Raw genomic sequence first — 14,048 nt, forward strand, 5'->3', positions numbered from 1 at the left:
AGTTTCAATTCTCCTTTACCACTTTTGGTAAAAAAAAAATAGCACTAAAATTTGTAGTAATACAGTAAATTGGATAACGACATCACCCTTAAAGGAATTGTGACATTGTTCGTTTATCTCGTGTACCCTTCAATTGTTTTGTAAATTCTAACTTTCAGCTTTTTTGAGAGCAGACTGGATGATAAAATCTTCTCATCCGAATTATAACACGCATTTCCCATATTTATTCTACGCTTAATTTTCTCCCGAGCATAATTTATATTTGTTACTGTTGCTCCAAGATGTTTGAATTTTTTTTCACCTCCACTTTATGAAATTACCATAAATTATTTATTACTGATCATGTGTTAAATACAAACATTTGCGAAATTTCTTTTCAGAGAATTCCTTCTGATCCATCATATCTAATAAGACTAACTTCGCTTTCCCCCCCTCCCCAGAATTTTATAATCTGAATCTCAACATCTACTTCTGGCTTTTAATTCGTATTACAAAACGTGTCTCTAATTTCATGAAGATAGGTTTTTAGAGGCTTAACAAGATTCAGGGCGACAAATATATTCACATCTTCTGACTTCAGGATCTTACTTATTTTGTCCTATCTTTAAGGATGTAATTCCAAAAAATTGTAAGGAATATCATTTTCAGATGCTAAATTTTCTCTCTCAGTCTTTCTACTTCTCGCCTTATGTTCTGTGCTAAACTCAAAACATACGTTTCATTTCTGTTCGAAGGATTATTTACGAATTTCACTAGTAATAACACGTAATAGTCCACATCTGTGGAGTAACGGTCAGCGCGTCTGGCTGTGAAACCAGGTGGCCCGGGTTCGAATCCCGGTCGGGGCAAGTTATCTGGTTGAGGTTTTTTCCGGGGTTTTCCCTCAACCCAATACGAGCAAATGCTGGATAACTTTCGGTGTTGGACCCCGGACTCATTTCACCGGCATTATCACCTTCATATCATTCAGACGCTAAATAACCTGAAATGTTGATACAGCGTCGTAAAATAACCCAATAAAATTTAAAAAAAATTAACACGTAATAAGTCTACAGTTTCTTTTACTTCACTCCACTTTCTTACACTTCGTCTAACCTTCACCATACAAAATATAATTCTTGGAACAGAATCAGTGGAGGCTCTGATTCCGATAATGGAAATGCACAGTGTCAGTAATGAGGCGTTCAGAGCTAAAGTGGATCAAGTCCATGGGACGTAGTTTTGAGATAATAGGATTTAAAGCTAATTTGCTCTAGTGGATTATCTAATTCCACTAGCAATAATTTTATTGCTGCATTATCAAATTCTAGATTTATAAAATATAAACAATTGTGATGTTAATTGATGCAACGCTTTGGTGACTTGATCCACTATGGCTCAGAACATCGTGAACAAATAATCTGAGCCAAAAGTGACTGGTGTCACCTACCGGCGAATGCTTGAAATTAAGACTTGATCCATTACTGCTCGGAAAAGATCCAACTTCAAATAATCAGAAAATGAATTAAACTCAATTTATGAAAATTTGTGACTTGATCCATTTCAACTCTGAACGACTCAATTATTGTTTTCTCCGGGCGTTAATTGCCTCCCGTGAATCCGTTACTATATTTTGCAACCATAACATCACAAGTAATCAAAACGGCAAAATTTCTCTTGCGAATGCAGTTATGTTAATTCTCCGATACAAGTCGTAATTTTTCTCTTTCTACCGAGTTAGAAGGAGATTTTAATGATGAGGCGGGTGATATAAAATTTAGTATTAAATTATTGCCTATGCATAGAATAGCATGGGACCGCTATGTTCTTGGGGCCCTCTGGGAACTGCCCCGTTTGGCCATGCTTTAAGACGGCACTGTATACTGTATATTGTTTTCGTGTAATTAACACACTATATGCGAAACCTCTTTTCTTACTATGTGTGCTATGTACAAATTTTGTGTGCTATTAATCAATTTAATGCACTTTTTGAGTGTCAGTATTTACGTAGAATAATTTATTGTTGTTGATGTTGTTATCGGTACAAGTAGAAATAGTTGTAGTATTGGTAATAGGCTACAATTAGTAACAACAATAATAGTGGTAGTAGCAATATGTTGGCACTAAAGTATTAGTAGTACTGTAGTAATAGTATGTAGTAATAGTAACCTAGTAGTAATGGTGTATTAGCAGTTACAGCAACACTAGCGAAAGTGGTATCAGTAGCAGTATTTATTGATTTATGGCAGTCATCAAGGACAAAAGTTACGTAGTAGTTGTATTGTCATTTATATATGACATCCAGTTTATATTTACAGACCATCAAGAATTCATCAGAAGTTGGAGGTCTTGGAAACACATAATATATTTAAAAGTGAAAGTGATAGCAAGTATTTTAATACATCACGTTATTTATTTTAGTGCGAAGTTTTTCGGAGTTTGCGTTGTGTCAAAACTACAGGAAATCCAAAATTTCGGAAGTACTTATTGGATCCATTAGAAGGGAAGATATGGAAAGAGAAACTACACTGGACTGGAGAAGAGTTACCAGTAACGGATCCAACACACATGTTACTCTTTCCTTACTCTTCCTGATGATAGAGTCTAAAAGTACTTCCAAATCTTTGGATTTCTCTGCATTCATATCATCGTAATAGTGTTAAATGATACTTTAATAATTATATTTTATGAAAGAGTTGATGAATTGTCAGGAACTTATAAATGCAGTTACAAACAATGGAGTCATTCTACAAGCCAATTCAAGATCAGATAGCTGCGGTACAAAGCAATTTGGTTACTGTTCAGGATGAAGCCCTGATGTTAAAGATATTTATGCAGATTATACTGTTTTTTTTTAAGATTGCTCACGACGGCTCAAGTATGATAGAGAAGTACAGAGTAGCATTTTTATTTGTCAAAAAGTTTCCCGCTAGGGGCGCTGATAAGATGAATCGCTTATGGATCTAGGATCGCTCTGACTCCCTGATATTATTTTTCCATTTGTGTTTAAATAGTTTTCTGTTGAAGTCATGTGTTTTTAATCAGACTGTTTCACTTTGAAGGAGCGTCTATGGCTCAAGTCGTGCTCGTCTTCTATCCAAGCGGCCAGATCGTGATAGAAATCGTGGTGGATAAAGCAAGACAAAGAAAAGTTATTGCATGTCCTTTATTATGTACTTCTTTTATCGCAGGCTCATACTCTCCAAATCGAAACAAAAATAACATTACTGTAGTTTTCCTCTCGAAATTTGGTTATATATTCTACGTGCCGGTTTACCCCTAATACAGCGCAGAATATTTGTATAGCTGTTTTATCAAGATTGAAAGTGGAAGGGTACATATTAAGGAAAAATGGAGAGGAAAATTCTTAGATGCATACAGGCCGCAGAATTGTAAATCCGTCACTGCCTGCAGGACATAGGATTATTTACTCAGTTCATATTGTGTTAGGGGAGAGTCGGGTAGTATCGGACATCGGGTAATATCGGACAGTGAGTTTCTTTGATCTACCACACGATGATAGTACCTGATTGACATGGTTACGTTTCTGTGATGTCGCATAGAGAAATGTAATCATGTCATTCAGATACTACCATATGGTGGTAGATGAAAGAAACGCACTGTCCGATACTACCCGACTCTCCCCTAAATAATGACACTCGTTTTTTTTTTTTCTAAGTTTCATTGTGCTCTTTCCAATGAGGACATGTTTGTTGTCTGCGACATCAGTAGTTGTTTTATGATCGTCAGTAATCCTGTGTTTCTTTCGAGTGTTATTTTTTTTTACCATGGAACGCACAAATGCTTAAAATTTGCCTGAAATCTAGTAAACTACAGTCCACACCTGTGGAGTAACGGTCAGCGCGTCTGGCTGCGAAACCATGTGGCCCGGGTTCGAATCCCGGTCGGGGCAAGTTACCTGGTTGAGGTTTTTTCCGGGGTTTTCCCTCAACCCAATACGAGCAAATGCTGGGTAACTTTCGGTGCTGGACCCCGGACCCATTTCACCGGCATTATCACCTTCATATCATTCAGATGCTAAATAACCTAGATGTTGATACAGCGTCGTAAAATAACCCAATAAAATAAAATAGAAAACTACAAAGAAAATGTAACAAAATCTGAATAATGTGTATGGTGCAGCTTATGAGTCGTGCACTGGTTTTCTGATGGTCCGCAATTATTAAATAAGGAAGAACAGTTTGCGTTCGATATATAACAATTGTGGATAATGGACGGACACTATTATTTGCAAATGATAGAAATTATAGTCTGCACGAACGCTTGTGGGCAGTCCTAACCAGCTGTTGTTACACGAAGACGCGCTCTCTCACACTGCGTTGAATGTTAAAGCAGTTCCTTGCCTTCAAATCGATTAGAGTGATCCAGCATCCTCCGTACTTGCCAGATTTTGGACCGGTAGGATTTCTTATCATTTCCTAAAATCGATATCCAATTCGATGAGACAGGTCAATTGAAAGGCGTTTCTATGCTGGACTTACAATATTCTTTCCGATAGAAATTATAAACGGTGTTGTACGGAGTTGATTAGGAGATAATTAATTGTATTGAAAGTTTCCAAGTAACTTCTAAGTAGTCTATAAACATTTTCTTTTGCCCTAATAATTGAATATTAGGAAAAGTTACAGTATGCCCAGGGGAGGTATTTATGGAGATTAATTTTATAATTTGTGTTTTTTAGTATTGGTGTCGGCGGACATTGTTGGAGATTGATTTGTAGGCCTACTCTTGTCGGAGATTAATGGAAATTTTGGAAAATACAATTATTTTGGAATTGGAGTATTAACTCAGTATGGATATTACTTTCCAAATAATTAACATTATAGGTTCGTTGGATTCTGGTAAAGGTACGGTATGGCCAATAGACAATATTTGTTAGATTGAGACTGTATTTAACACACATTCATTAAAAACGAAAAAAAAAAAAAAAAAAAAAAAACTTCCAGCCCTCAAATTAACACTTTCAAATCATTAGTGAAATGTTGAATTCTCCGTCTTTTGAGTTCACTAATGTAATCAGAACACCTGGAATACCATGTAATGTAGCCTACTTGGATATATTACAAGTTCAAGTGAAAAAAAAAATCCGAAAAAACTCAGAATATGAAATTCGCTATAAAACGACACAATAGTAATAATTCACGAATTTGTTCATATTTCGCTATTAAAACTCTATTTCGCGATTTGTCGCGAAAGTTTTATCCGCATATTATTAATGAGAACCACTTAATTCGTAAAGATTAGTAAAAATCTATTATATATCTATTATGTCGTAATTTTCGCGATCTCCATAAATACCCGGCCATGAATATGCCCAAAACTGCCCGCTGAATTGAAGGTTGCCTAGTAAATTCTATCTTAAAAACAATAGCTGCTGTGCTGAAGGACGAAGACATTTATTTTTATGTAGGCAAGCAAAGTAAAAACCAAAAGAAGCATGAAAACAGAGTCCTATGAATTGAGATAAAATTTAATTAATTCTGGGAATAGAGCTGGTGAATAGAAGAGAAAGTTACATCGCCCAGGCGACAGTGACTGCTCAGAGAGGTGACAGATTTTACACCGAAATTAGCTCTGTGATAATATTAAATTTCTAGCAACGTCTCCAGCAAGATCCTCCTCCAGCAGCGTCAACCCACGCTCAAGACCAGCAAGCCAGCCTACAGAGTCATGTCTGGAGCTGCAGCCACCCATATCACGCTCTGCCACGCCGAGCAGGAGCCCCTCTCGTCTGAAGGAGGGGAGTGATGAGACCCTACGACAGCGGCCCGCAACCGCCAGCCAAGACCTGCCCGGCACCGCCACCCGCAGCGCCACCCCCACCTCCAGCCCCAGCATCCCTTCCTGCACCATGCGCCGCTTCTCGAGGACGGGCATCCACCCCATGCTGGGGGCCGGTCTCGCCATTAGAGAAGCTTTTGGTCAGTTTCCATGACAACTATTTTCAACTTGTTTCCATAACAACTAGGCCCTACTATGAATTTGTTTCATATATAGGTAACTGTTAAGACTTTGTTCTCATAATATTAATTACTTGCCTTGACCACATCTACAGTATTACTTCATAGTTGAATTTTCTACACTTTGTATATACAGTAAAATACCGGTACGGTATAACGAAATCTTTGGGACCACTGAAATTATTTATACCCTTCTCGCTGTAAGAAAAATCCTAATGTAAACAGAAGCACGTGGCTGTCATACCCGTGATTGGCTCCCAGTCGAAACACTCACACGACATAGGAAAATATAATTCCCTATTTGGAAATCATAATCTTGTATTATTTTAAAATAAAAATTCAATTCTAGTTATTAAATACAACGAAACATATAACTTCACTCATATGTAAAACGCTATGTGAAAGAAAAGCTACTTGTATATTTTGTTATTTACGTTGTAAGCGGATGAATACTAAGAGTAATACCAAGGTAGTCTGTTCTTGTAATAAGCTGGCGCCACTTGACCTTGTTCTCGTAATCACGGCTTCTGCATACTCAATGTGTGTGGTTAGTAAACGTAAGAGTCGAAACCCTCCCAAAAGCGGAGGGAAAGAGTGTTGAAAGTATATAGTAAGTTCCAATTAATAAATTGTAAAGCAACATTTTCCTAAGCAAACCAATGCATAATAGTGAGGTTAGGTCTACTTTTACAGTAACGGGAAATGTTTAACATGAATGTACAGGAGTGGGCGAGATCACTTACTGAGAATCTCTGGCGCCAAACTGCGGCTAATCAAGCTTCATTTCAGTCACGTGCCATAGGATTATTCTTACAACGAAAAGATTATAGTTATAGTGCAATTTCGTTATATCGAAATACATTATTTTTCTAAAGAAAAAATTGCATGTTTGTTCATTTACCTGTACTTACACCGTAAATATTGCATATTCTACATGTAGATCTGGAAAAAATCCCTAAATAAATTAAAAAGCTGATCTTGTATTGCATTTAAAAATAAAAACAGAATTCAAGTTTTATAAAGCAATTTGCATGACAAGAGGTGTCATGTTGTTAGGTAAATCATGTTGTGAGATTAGTGTAGGTCATAGGGAAGTTAAATGGGGAGAACAAGAGAACAATTGCACGAAAAAAAACTAACTCAAAATTCAGAGACAATTGCATCACAGTAGACATGCTAAATTAATTTGATATTTAATGACCACTGGTCACTATGAAATTGCAATATTATTGTAATACAAAACATGTCCTTACTTGCTATTGAATTGTACTCTTTATTTGAAATTTTTTCGTTAAAAAAAAATAGATTTTTTCGGCAAGGGAGGAAAATTTTTATTTCGTTATAGTCTACTGATTTTTTTTTTTTCGCAGAAACGAAATTTGTTAAATTAAAATATTTTAACATTAAACAATGTGGTGAAAAATGGAAAAATACAGGGGACAGAAAATAATTTCGTAACACTGAATGTTTCGTTATAATGACATTTTACTGTGTGCACACGCGCACAGAATGACCCTAAGTTATGTCATTAATTTCAGGGGGTTAATCTTTGACACATCTCAAACAGAAAAGTTTAGAAAATGTATTATGTGTCTTTCTCGTGTTAAATTTTACATTACCTCGTGACATGTTTCAGCCTGTTATCAGCCATCTTCAGAACTGGTTCTGTTCTGAAGATGGCCGATAACAGGCTGAAACACGTTAACGAGATAATGTAAAATTTAACACGAGAAAGACACATAATACGTTTTCCGAAGTGATTTAGTGTTAAAAGTTGTATAATATATGTAGAAAAGTTTAATACAATTTTACTAGTTTTTGCTTACGTTTCGAGAAAAAAGGTGTTTTAAATTAAACGTTTAATGGCGTATTTTAGGAAAACTATTGACTAAATTCCCAATATCCTCAGTCAGTTTAAGAGAGAATGAATTCTGATAGTAACTGATTGAAAGAATTTTAGTTTTATCCCTTAAATTTTCAGAAATTTGATCCGAACAAACGGTAATTTCCGTTCCTCAGAACAGTTTTAAAATTTTATGGAACCGTGACAACCTTTTAAAAGGTTATTGCCTGGAGCCAACATATAAAAATAGACTACAACTAGCATGTACTGTGCTTATGTTATAAGCGAAGAAGGAGGGAACAAGAAATGCAAACAATGAAATATGTAAACCGTAAACAATTGCGTTTAAAGACGAGTTCTAGATATTTACCCTCTCTTATGTAAATTTACTGGTCAACTACTTCAAAAATTGAAATGGGAGGTAACTCAAAACACGTCCGGTGAAGGGGTTATTCACCGGAACAAGCAGACTAAAATATAATCCATCTTTTTGTCAACAGATCATACTGTTTTTGAAGGATACAAAAAACCATAGTCAAATTTAAATCGCTAATTCTGCTTTATCTATATCAACACTAGTATAATTTATATTATTGTAATAATACTGTTAATTGTTAGACATGTTGTCACTTAATTTATTGTTTCTCTATGTTGTAATTCACATTTCCATTGTTAATGTATGTATTGTGATTGCGATTATTGTTAAAACGATAAAAATGAATTGATATTTAAAAAAGACTGCTATACTTTCGGTCACTGATTACAACGTTGCACGAAGGTACAATTCACGTGTTCAAAATTGCTTGTTTTCTGGAAAAGTATTTACAAAAAGCTAAATAGTACTTGATATTTTGTTGCTATTTACTAAAGAAATCATCCACCAGAAGTATGACATATTAATTTTGGTGGATGTGTGTAGTTCGCTTGTTATTTGGAATTGCATTGCATTATTTGTTTATTAACTTCTCGCGTTCTTTCCTCTGTTATTACATGTCAATTAATTGAATTTAGTTCCTTGCAACGGTTCGCTTTTTCGCCTTCGAAAGGTTATGAATAAACTCTTTATTTTATTGAAAGTGATAAACAACGATCTATACGTCTCTCAAATAAGCCACTACATATAAAACTACTAAAAATACGGTGAACAAAGTTAAACATAAGCATATGATACAAGATCAAATCACTTATCTAAAGGATAACTTACAGTAAGTTGTGTCACAGATAAGAATGGACATCGTTACATTTAGATAACAGCAGACAAAATTATTTAGATACTAGTTCAGGCAGATAATGTCTACTGCACTTTGATGAAGCTGATAAGATATTTGTTGCGAGGGGTGAAAAAAGTTTGCAAATAAATTTTGTGATACCGTTGATCTTGTTCTGAGTCAAAAAGACGATGAAAATCATCAATAAAAAAATTCATGAATATTTCCAACAGTACTACTGTTTCATAGTATTTTGCTGTAGCTAACGTGTGGCGATTTAAATTATACATACAATGGACATGTGTTCGATTCTAGACAAAGTAGTGAAAATTTGTTGGCGTAACCTTCCGCGGCCGGTGTTCATTGAGAACGACCACAGCTGGATGGTCGAAACGTTAGCTCTAAAAGCCGAGATAACGCGGCAGAAGTCCGGAAAACCACAACCCATAGTGAAAATTTATTTAGTTCCCATACTATCAACAATTTTTGTGCACCATACACCTAAATGTATTGAAAACCTCGGAAAAAAAACATACATAATTATATCAGATTAAAATAATTTGGATTTTCTAACAATTTTAATTTTCTAGAATATAAAAGTTATTTACTAATAAACGAATATATAATAAACCAAGAAAACTATAAATAATTATACTTTATTGTACTTTTGGAAGATTAAGAATATTTTCGTTTTATTTATTTTTGTTTGGGAGTAGGCTATTTAGTACTCCTTATGTTTGTGTTGAGGATGATAATACATTATAACTAATCAGCTTATAATCATAATGGTATTCTGCTCTGATACAGAGTGGCTAAAATTAGCACAAATTGCAAATTGCTGGATAAAGTTGTGGATGCCAAGAGGGTGATATTGAAATATGGAAACGGCCAGAATTGAAAGTCTGAAACGATATAGTAGTTTAAAAATTGTTTTACGACGAACAGGTATTCTTTCATCCATATGCTATTGTCAAGCATATTTGCACATGCTTTGAATCTTTTCCTTCTCACGCGCTGCAGATTTTGTTCTGTGCTTTACACTCAATGTGAAAAGTCGCTTACATAATCTGATGTACTGTAAGGATTCCATAGCAGCAATAAAAGAAAATCTTACCTGCAAAAACAATTAATAAAATTATTAATAATACCTCAAGGAATAATTTCCGAAAATGCGTTACCTATTTCCTTCCCTTTGGCATGCATACATCTATATCAGTTTCCGGCAAATATTTTGAATTACTCTGTATTTGTGCAGACTTTAAGACTGTAAGTAATTGAAGACCTAACATTATAAATGTGCTAAGTGCCAATTTTTCAAATTTCATTTTATTCAATCTAAGGGAAGATCATCCATATGAGAATATCATACCAAATTGTCTTTGTCGTAGCTCAACTGTGTATGACTCATTCGCGCGCCAAAAGACGGTGTTGTAGGTAACTCAACATACATTTCGCAGTGTGCTTTTCATCATTATCTCAGAAAGTTGTTTTTGGGATTTACCACATTTAGAATGTTAGGACCTCAATTGTAACTAATACAATTAAACGATAACAACAACAACAATAATATAATTATAATAATACGTAAGTTACATTAATTGTACAGGTATAAATAATAATGATAATAATTATCGAAATTAATATAAATAAAATGTGGTATTATTCAATTATTATCTTACATATTAATATGAATATTAAACATAGTGTATAATAATTTAAGATTAAATTATATATACTTTAATTTAGTATACGTATTTCAAGGTAGACATATTTTGAAAAATAACAATTTGCAGGAATTGCACAATTAATATGTATATGGTTAAAAAGTTGGTATCTGGATCTATGTCTTTTCTTGCAATATGGTCTAGCTTGAGTGTAATATTATATCTTAATGACATATAATATACTTTTCTTGTAGCCTAATTCTTTGTTAACTCTCTAGTTTTAATGCTTTCTAGTTGAGCTCACAGTGCCCAGTCTTGATATATTATTTTTATTTGAAGACTGGGTAATTAATAACACGGCACAAAAGTATTCACGCTCTAATTGATACAAATTTCCAAGACACCCAGGGACCGCTTCTTCTTCGAGGAAATCTCCTCGAGAGCCGAATCTGGGAATCAAGCTTGAGAACTCCAGATCTGGAAGCCAACATACTGACCACCAGGCCACGGAGGCAGTTAAAATAATAATAATAATAAAAAAAACAGAAATTTGTAATACGAACATATAAGATATTTTAATGTTATTTCAATAATTTAAAAGATATGCCTTACGTTTTTATGCTTGTACTTATATTAGGCCTACACATAATATTTCAAACGTGTACAGATTTTATACATGCAATATAGAGAAGAAAAGAGATGAAAATGAAACTAAAATATTCCGTAATATTATTTTCTAACAATATTTTGTGTCTTAGTTGCAATACAAAGAAATAATAATCATTAGTATAAGCCGAAAGAAATGTCTATAGTCATAAACAATACAATGTACGAGTATGTAGCCTACGTGGTTGCCATTTTGTTGATATTTCAACACCATCGAATACCTTTAACTTATTTCGAAAATTTGCAATTTGTTGCTGCAGTTCTACTCTATCAGATGACCGTATGCGGATGAGTCCGGTGGTCTTGCTGGCCTACCAACAGGTCTTCTATTATCCGTTTATTTGGATAAAAGAAACCTTACTTGATGACTGAAATGTATAGCAGTACCATCACACACTTACCAAAACTCACCTGTGTAGCAAAAGAACAGTGAAAAGTTGCCCTGTATTACATCATTTAACATAAATAATTCTCAGAAGAAGTAACGAAGGACATTATATTTTAATTTTAACTTTTGCCTCTATAGTACACACTTAATATTTTTAAAGTTACCTATGAAAAACAATCTGCAAAAAAAATATTTTACCACAATCTATCAGAATTATGTTTGTTCATCCCTGAATCGCGTAATTGCTGCAAAATATCTCAGCTGTTAAATAACAGTGATCATTTCCCATTTTTAGAGCCAGACTTGATAAGAGCATGGAAGAGACTGTCAAGTATTGTGTACATAACATCAAGTATTCGTTGTCAGTAGTGCTTGCTATTAAGTGTTCATAAGGAAGAGAGGCAAATGGAAGTGTAAGAATGATAGAGGTGCTTATAAGGTAATGTAATTATTTATTTAAAGACATTCTAAAATATATAGACTATTTCTAAACGAAGTGTTAGTGTTGTGCTTTCAACAGAACAATAGTGATTTCAAAATAGCAGAAGAAACCTGAAATCCTCATAGAAAACCTGCCATAATTTTGCCTACTATGTTTGTGTCAGTGAGATGGTAAGATATTTTGTTGGTCATTTAGTCATACTGTATCATCTGTGATGTTACCTAGCGTCGATGGAATTGGTGATAAGAAGGGAGGATTTTGATGACGTAAAAGTTAAAAATAACAGTGAATATATATCGTTAGCTGTGTGTAAGAATACGTAAGGTAAGCGTCTGATTTTTCACTGCTTTGAAATTCAAAGCGTCTTTGCTAAACACATGTTCTTTCAAATGAAAATATTCGTTTTCTGTACAAACCGCGCGCCACAGATTTTGTTACCTACTGGGAGGATATTAGAATCTTCCTTTTGTTTATGTTCATTGTCAAAGAATTGGTGAGTAGATTAAGGAATCAGTGTTCCCCAGGCCGTAACAAAGTAGCCAGTAACATTGAGGATTCCACTTGAGATAGAGGAAATGTTCACTGATCTTGAGCTGTACTACGTTGCAATAGGCAATACTAAATTTTAGGTAATCAAAATCCTCCCTCTAGTGATAAAGATATGGTGTTTTGCCGAAATCAGACAGAGGATTCGCTAAAATCTTAGCCTACTTGAAATTCGCCTTGCAGTTGGGGAAAAACCTCGAAAAGAAATCCAATCAGATGATCAGCTCAAGAAAGATTTGAACTTCCATTAGAGCGTAGCCCCGGGCCCAGAGTTCAGTCCATTTCCTTTTAACTAAGCCAGTGGCTGTGAATTGGTTACATGATAATATAATATTTGTCACACGATAATGTAATATTGGTCACATACAATATAACATTGGTACATGATAATATAATATTGGTCACATGATAATATAATATTGGTCATATGATAATATATTATTGGTACATGGTAATATAACATTGGTCACATAATAATATAATATTGGTCACATGATAATATAGTAATATTGGAAGAAACTCGATCACCATTTTACGACTTCCGACTGATCCGTCAAAGTCAGATGATAATTAAGCAATTATAGGAAAAGTGAGAAGGGAAATCGAAATACTTCATGAACACATAGTTTTATAGAATCTGAAAGGTCTCCATAGTTTAAAAGTGTCATTAAATAAAGACCTTTTCTACCTCTTATTTACGTTGTTATCATTCTCATAAACGAAATCATCAGGCTACCAGATTCTCTCATCAGGAATTCAGAACGAATTATGGTACTGCGTACCTTAACGTGCCTACTACAGATTGGATCTAAATCAATTTGCAATACAACTGATTTTATTTGTTTTATTTATTTCAACTATTTATATAGAGTCTAAAATGTTTAATTTGTTACATTTGTCCTAGATTATGAAATTTCCTTTGAATTATTGATAAAATCTGAAAAACAAAATGTCATAGTACACTTCATCTATACAGAAAAAATGCGTTATACTGTTTAAATTTTATTAATACTAAACCAACTTTCAAAGAGTGTATAGAATAAAAATAAGTTACTATATAATATCAAATAATACTACAGCGTTATCATTTTTATTTCAATACAACCCGATAGGAGGCGCCAGGCGGCGTTGACGACGATGTTGAATGTGGTTGAACAGGGTCTTGAAAAAATGAATAAGGAATTAAAAAAAAAATTATAGAAATGAGCAAAAATTGTTCTTTTCCTATTTTTTTATATTCCGGGACAAATATAACTGAATCCAGGACACAGGACACACCATTAAAATCCAGAACAATCCTGGAAATCCAGGACGTTTGGCAACCCTGGAAA

The 14,048-nt window shown here is 34.2% G+C and overlaps 1 protein-coding gene across 4 annotated transcripts in view; it reads left to right on the forward strand.

Moving 5' to 3' along the window:
- Window positions 1-3,791: 3,791 nt before the first annotated feature.
- Window positions 3,792-14,048, forward strand: part of LOC138701673 (anoctamin-3) — a 91,980-nt gene continuing 81,723 nt past the window's right edge. For 2 of the 4 annotated variants that reach the window (XM_069828810.1, XM_069828811.1), the window contains exon 1: window positions 3,792-5,921. In XM_069828810.1, coding sequence (XP_069684911.1) covers window positions 5,852-5,921 — 70 coding nt within the window. In that variant the 5' untranslated portion in view covers window positions 3,792-5,851. Of the gene's footprint in view, window positions 5,922-12,038; window positions 12,169-14,048 lie in introns of those variants that run through there. The other 2 variants (XM_069828812.1, XM_069828813.1) reach the window with 2 other exon arrangements.

This window comes from Periplaneta americana, chromosome 6 (genome assembly GCF_040183065.1).
Source record: "Periplaneta americana isolate PAMFEO1 chromosome 6, P.americana_PAMFEO1_priV1, whole genome shotgun sequence".
In the NCBI taxonomy this organism is placed as follows: domain Eukaryota; kingdom Metazoa; phylum Arthropoda; class Insecta; order Blattodea; family Blattidae; genus Periplaneta; species Periplaneta americana.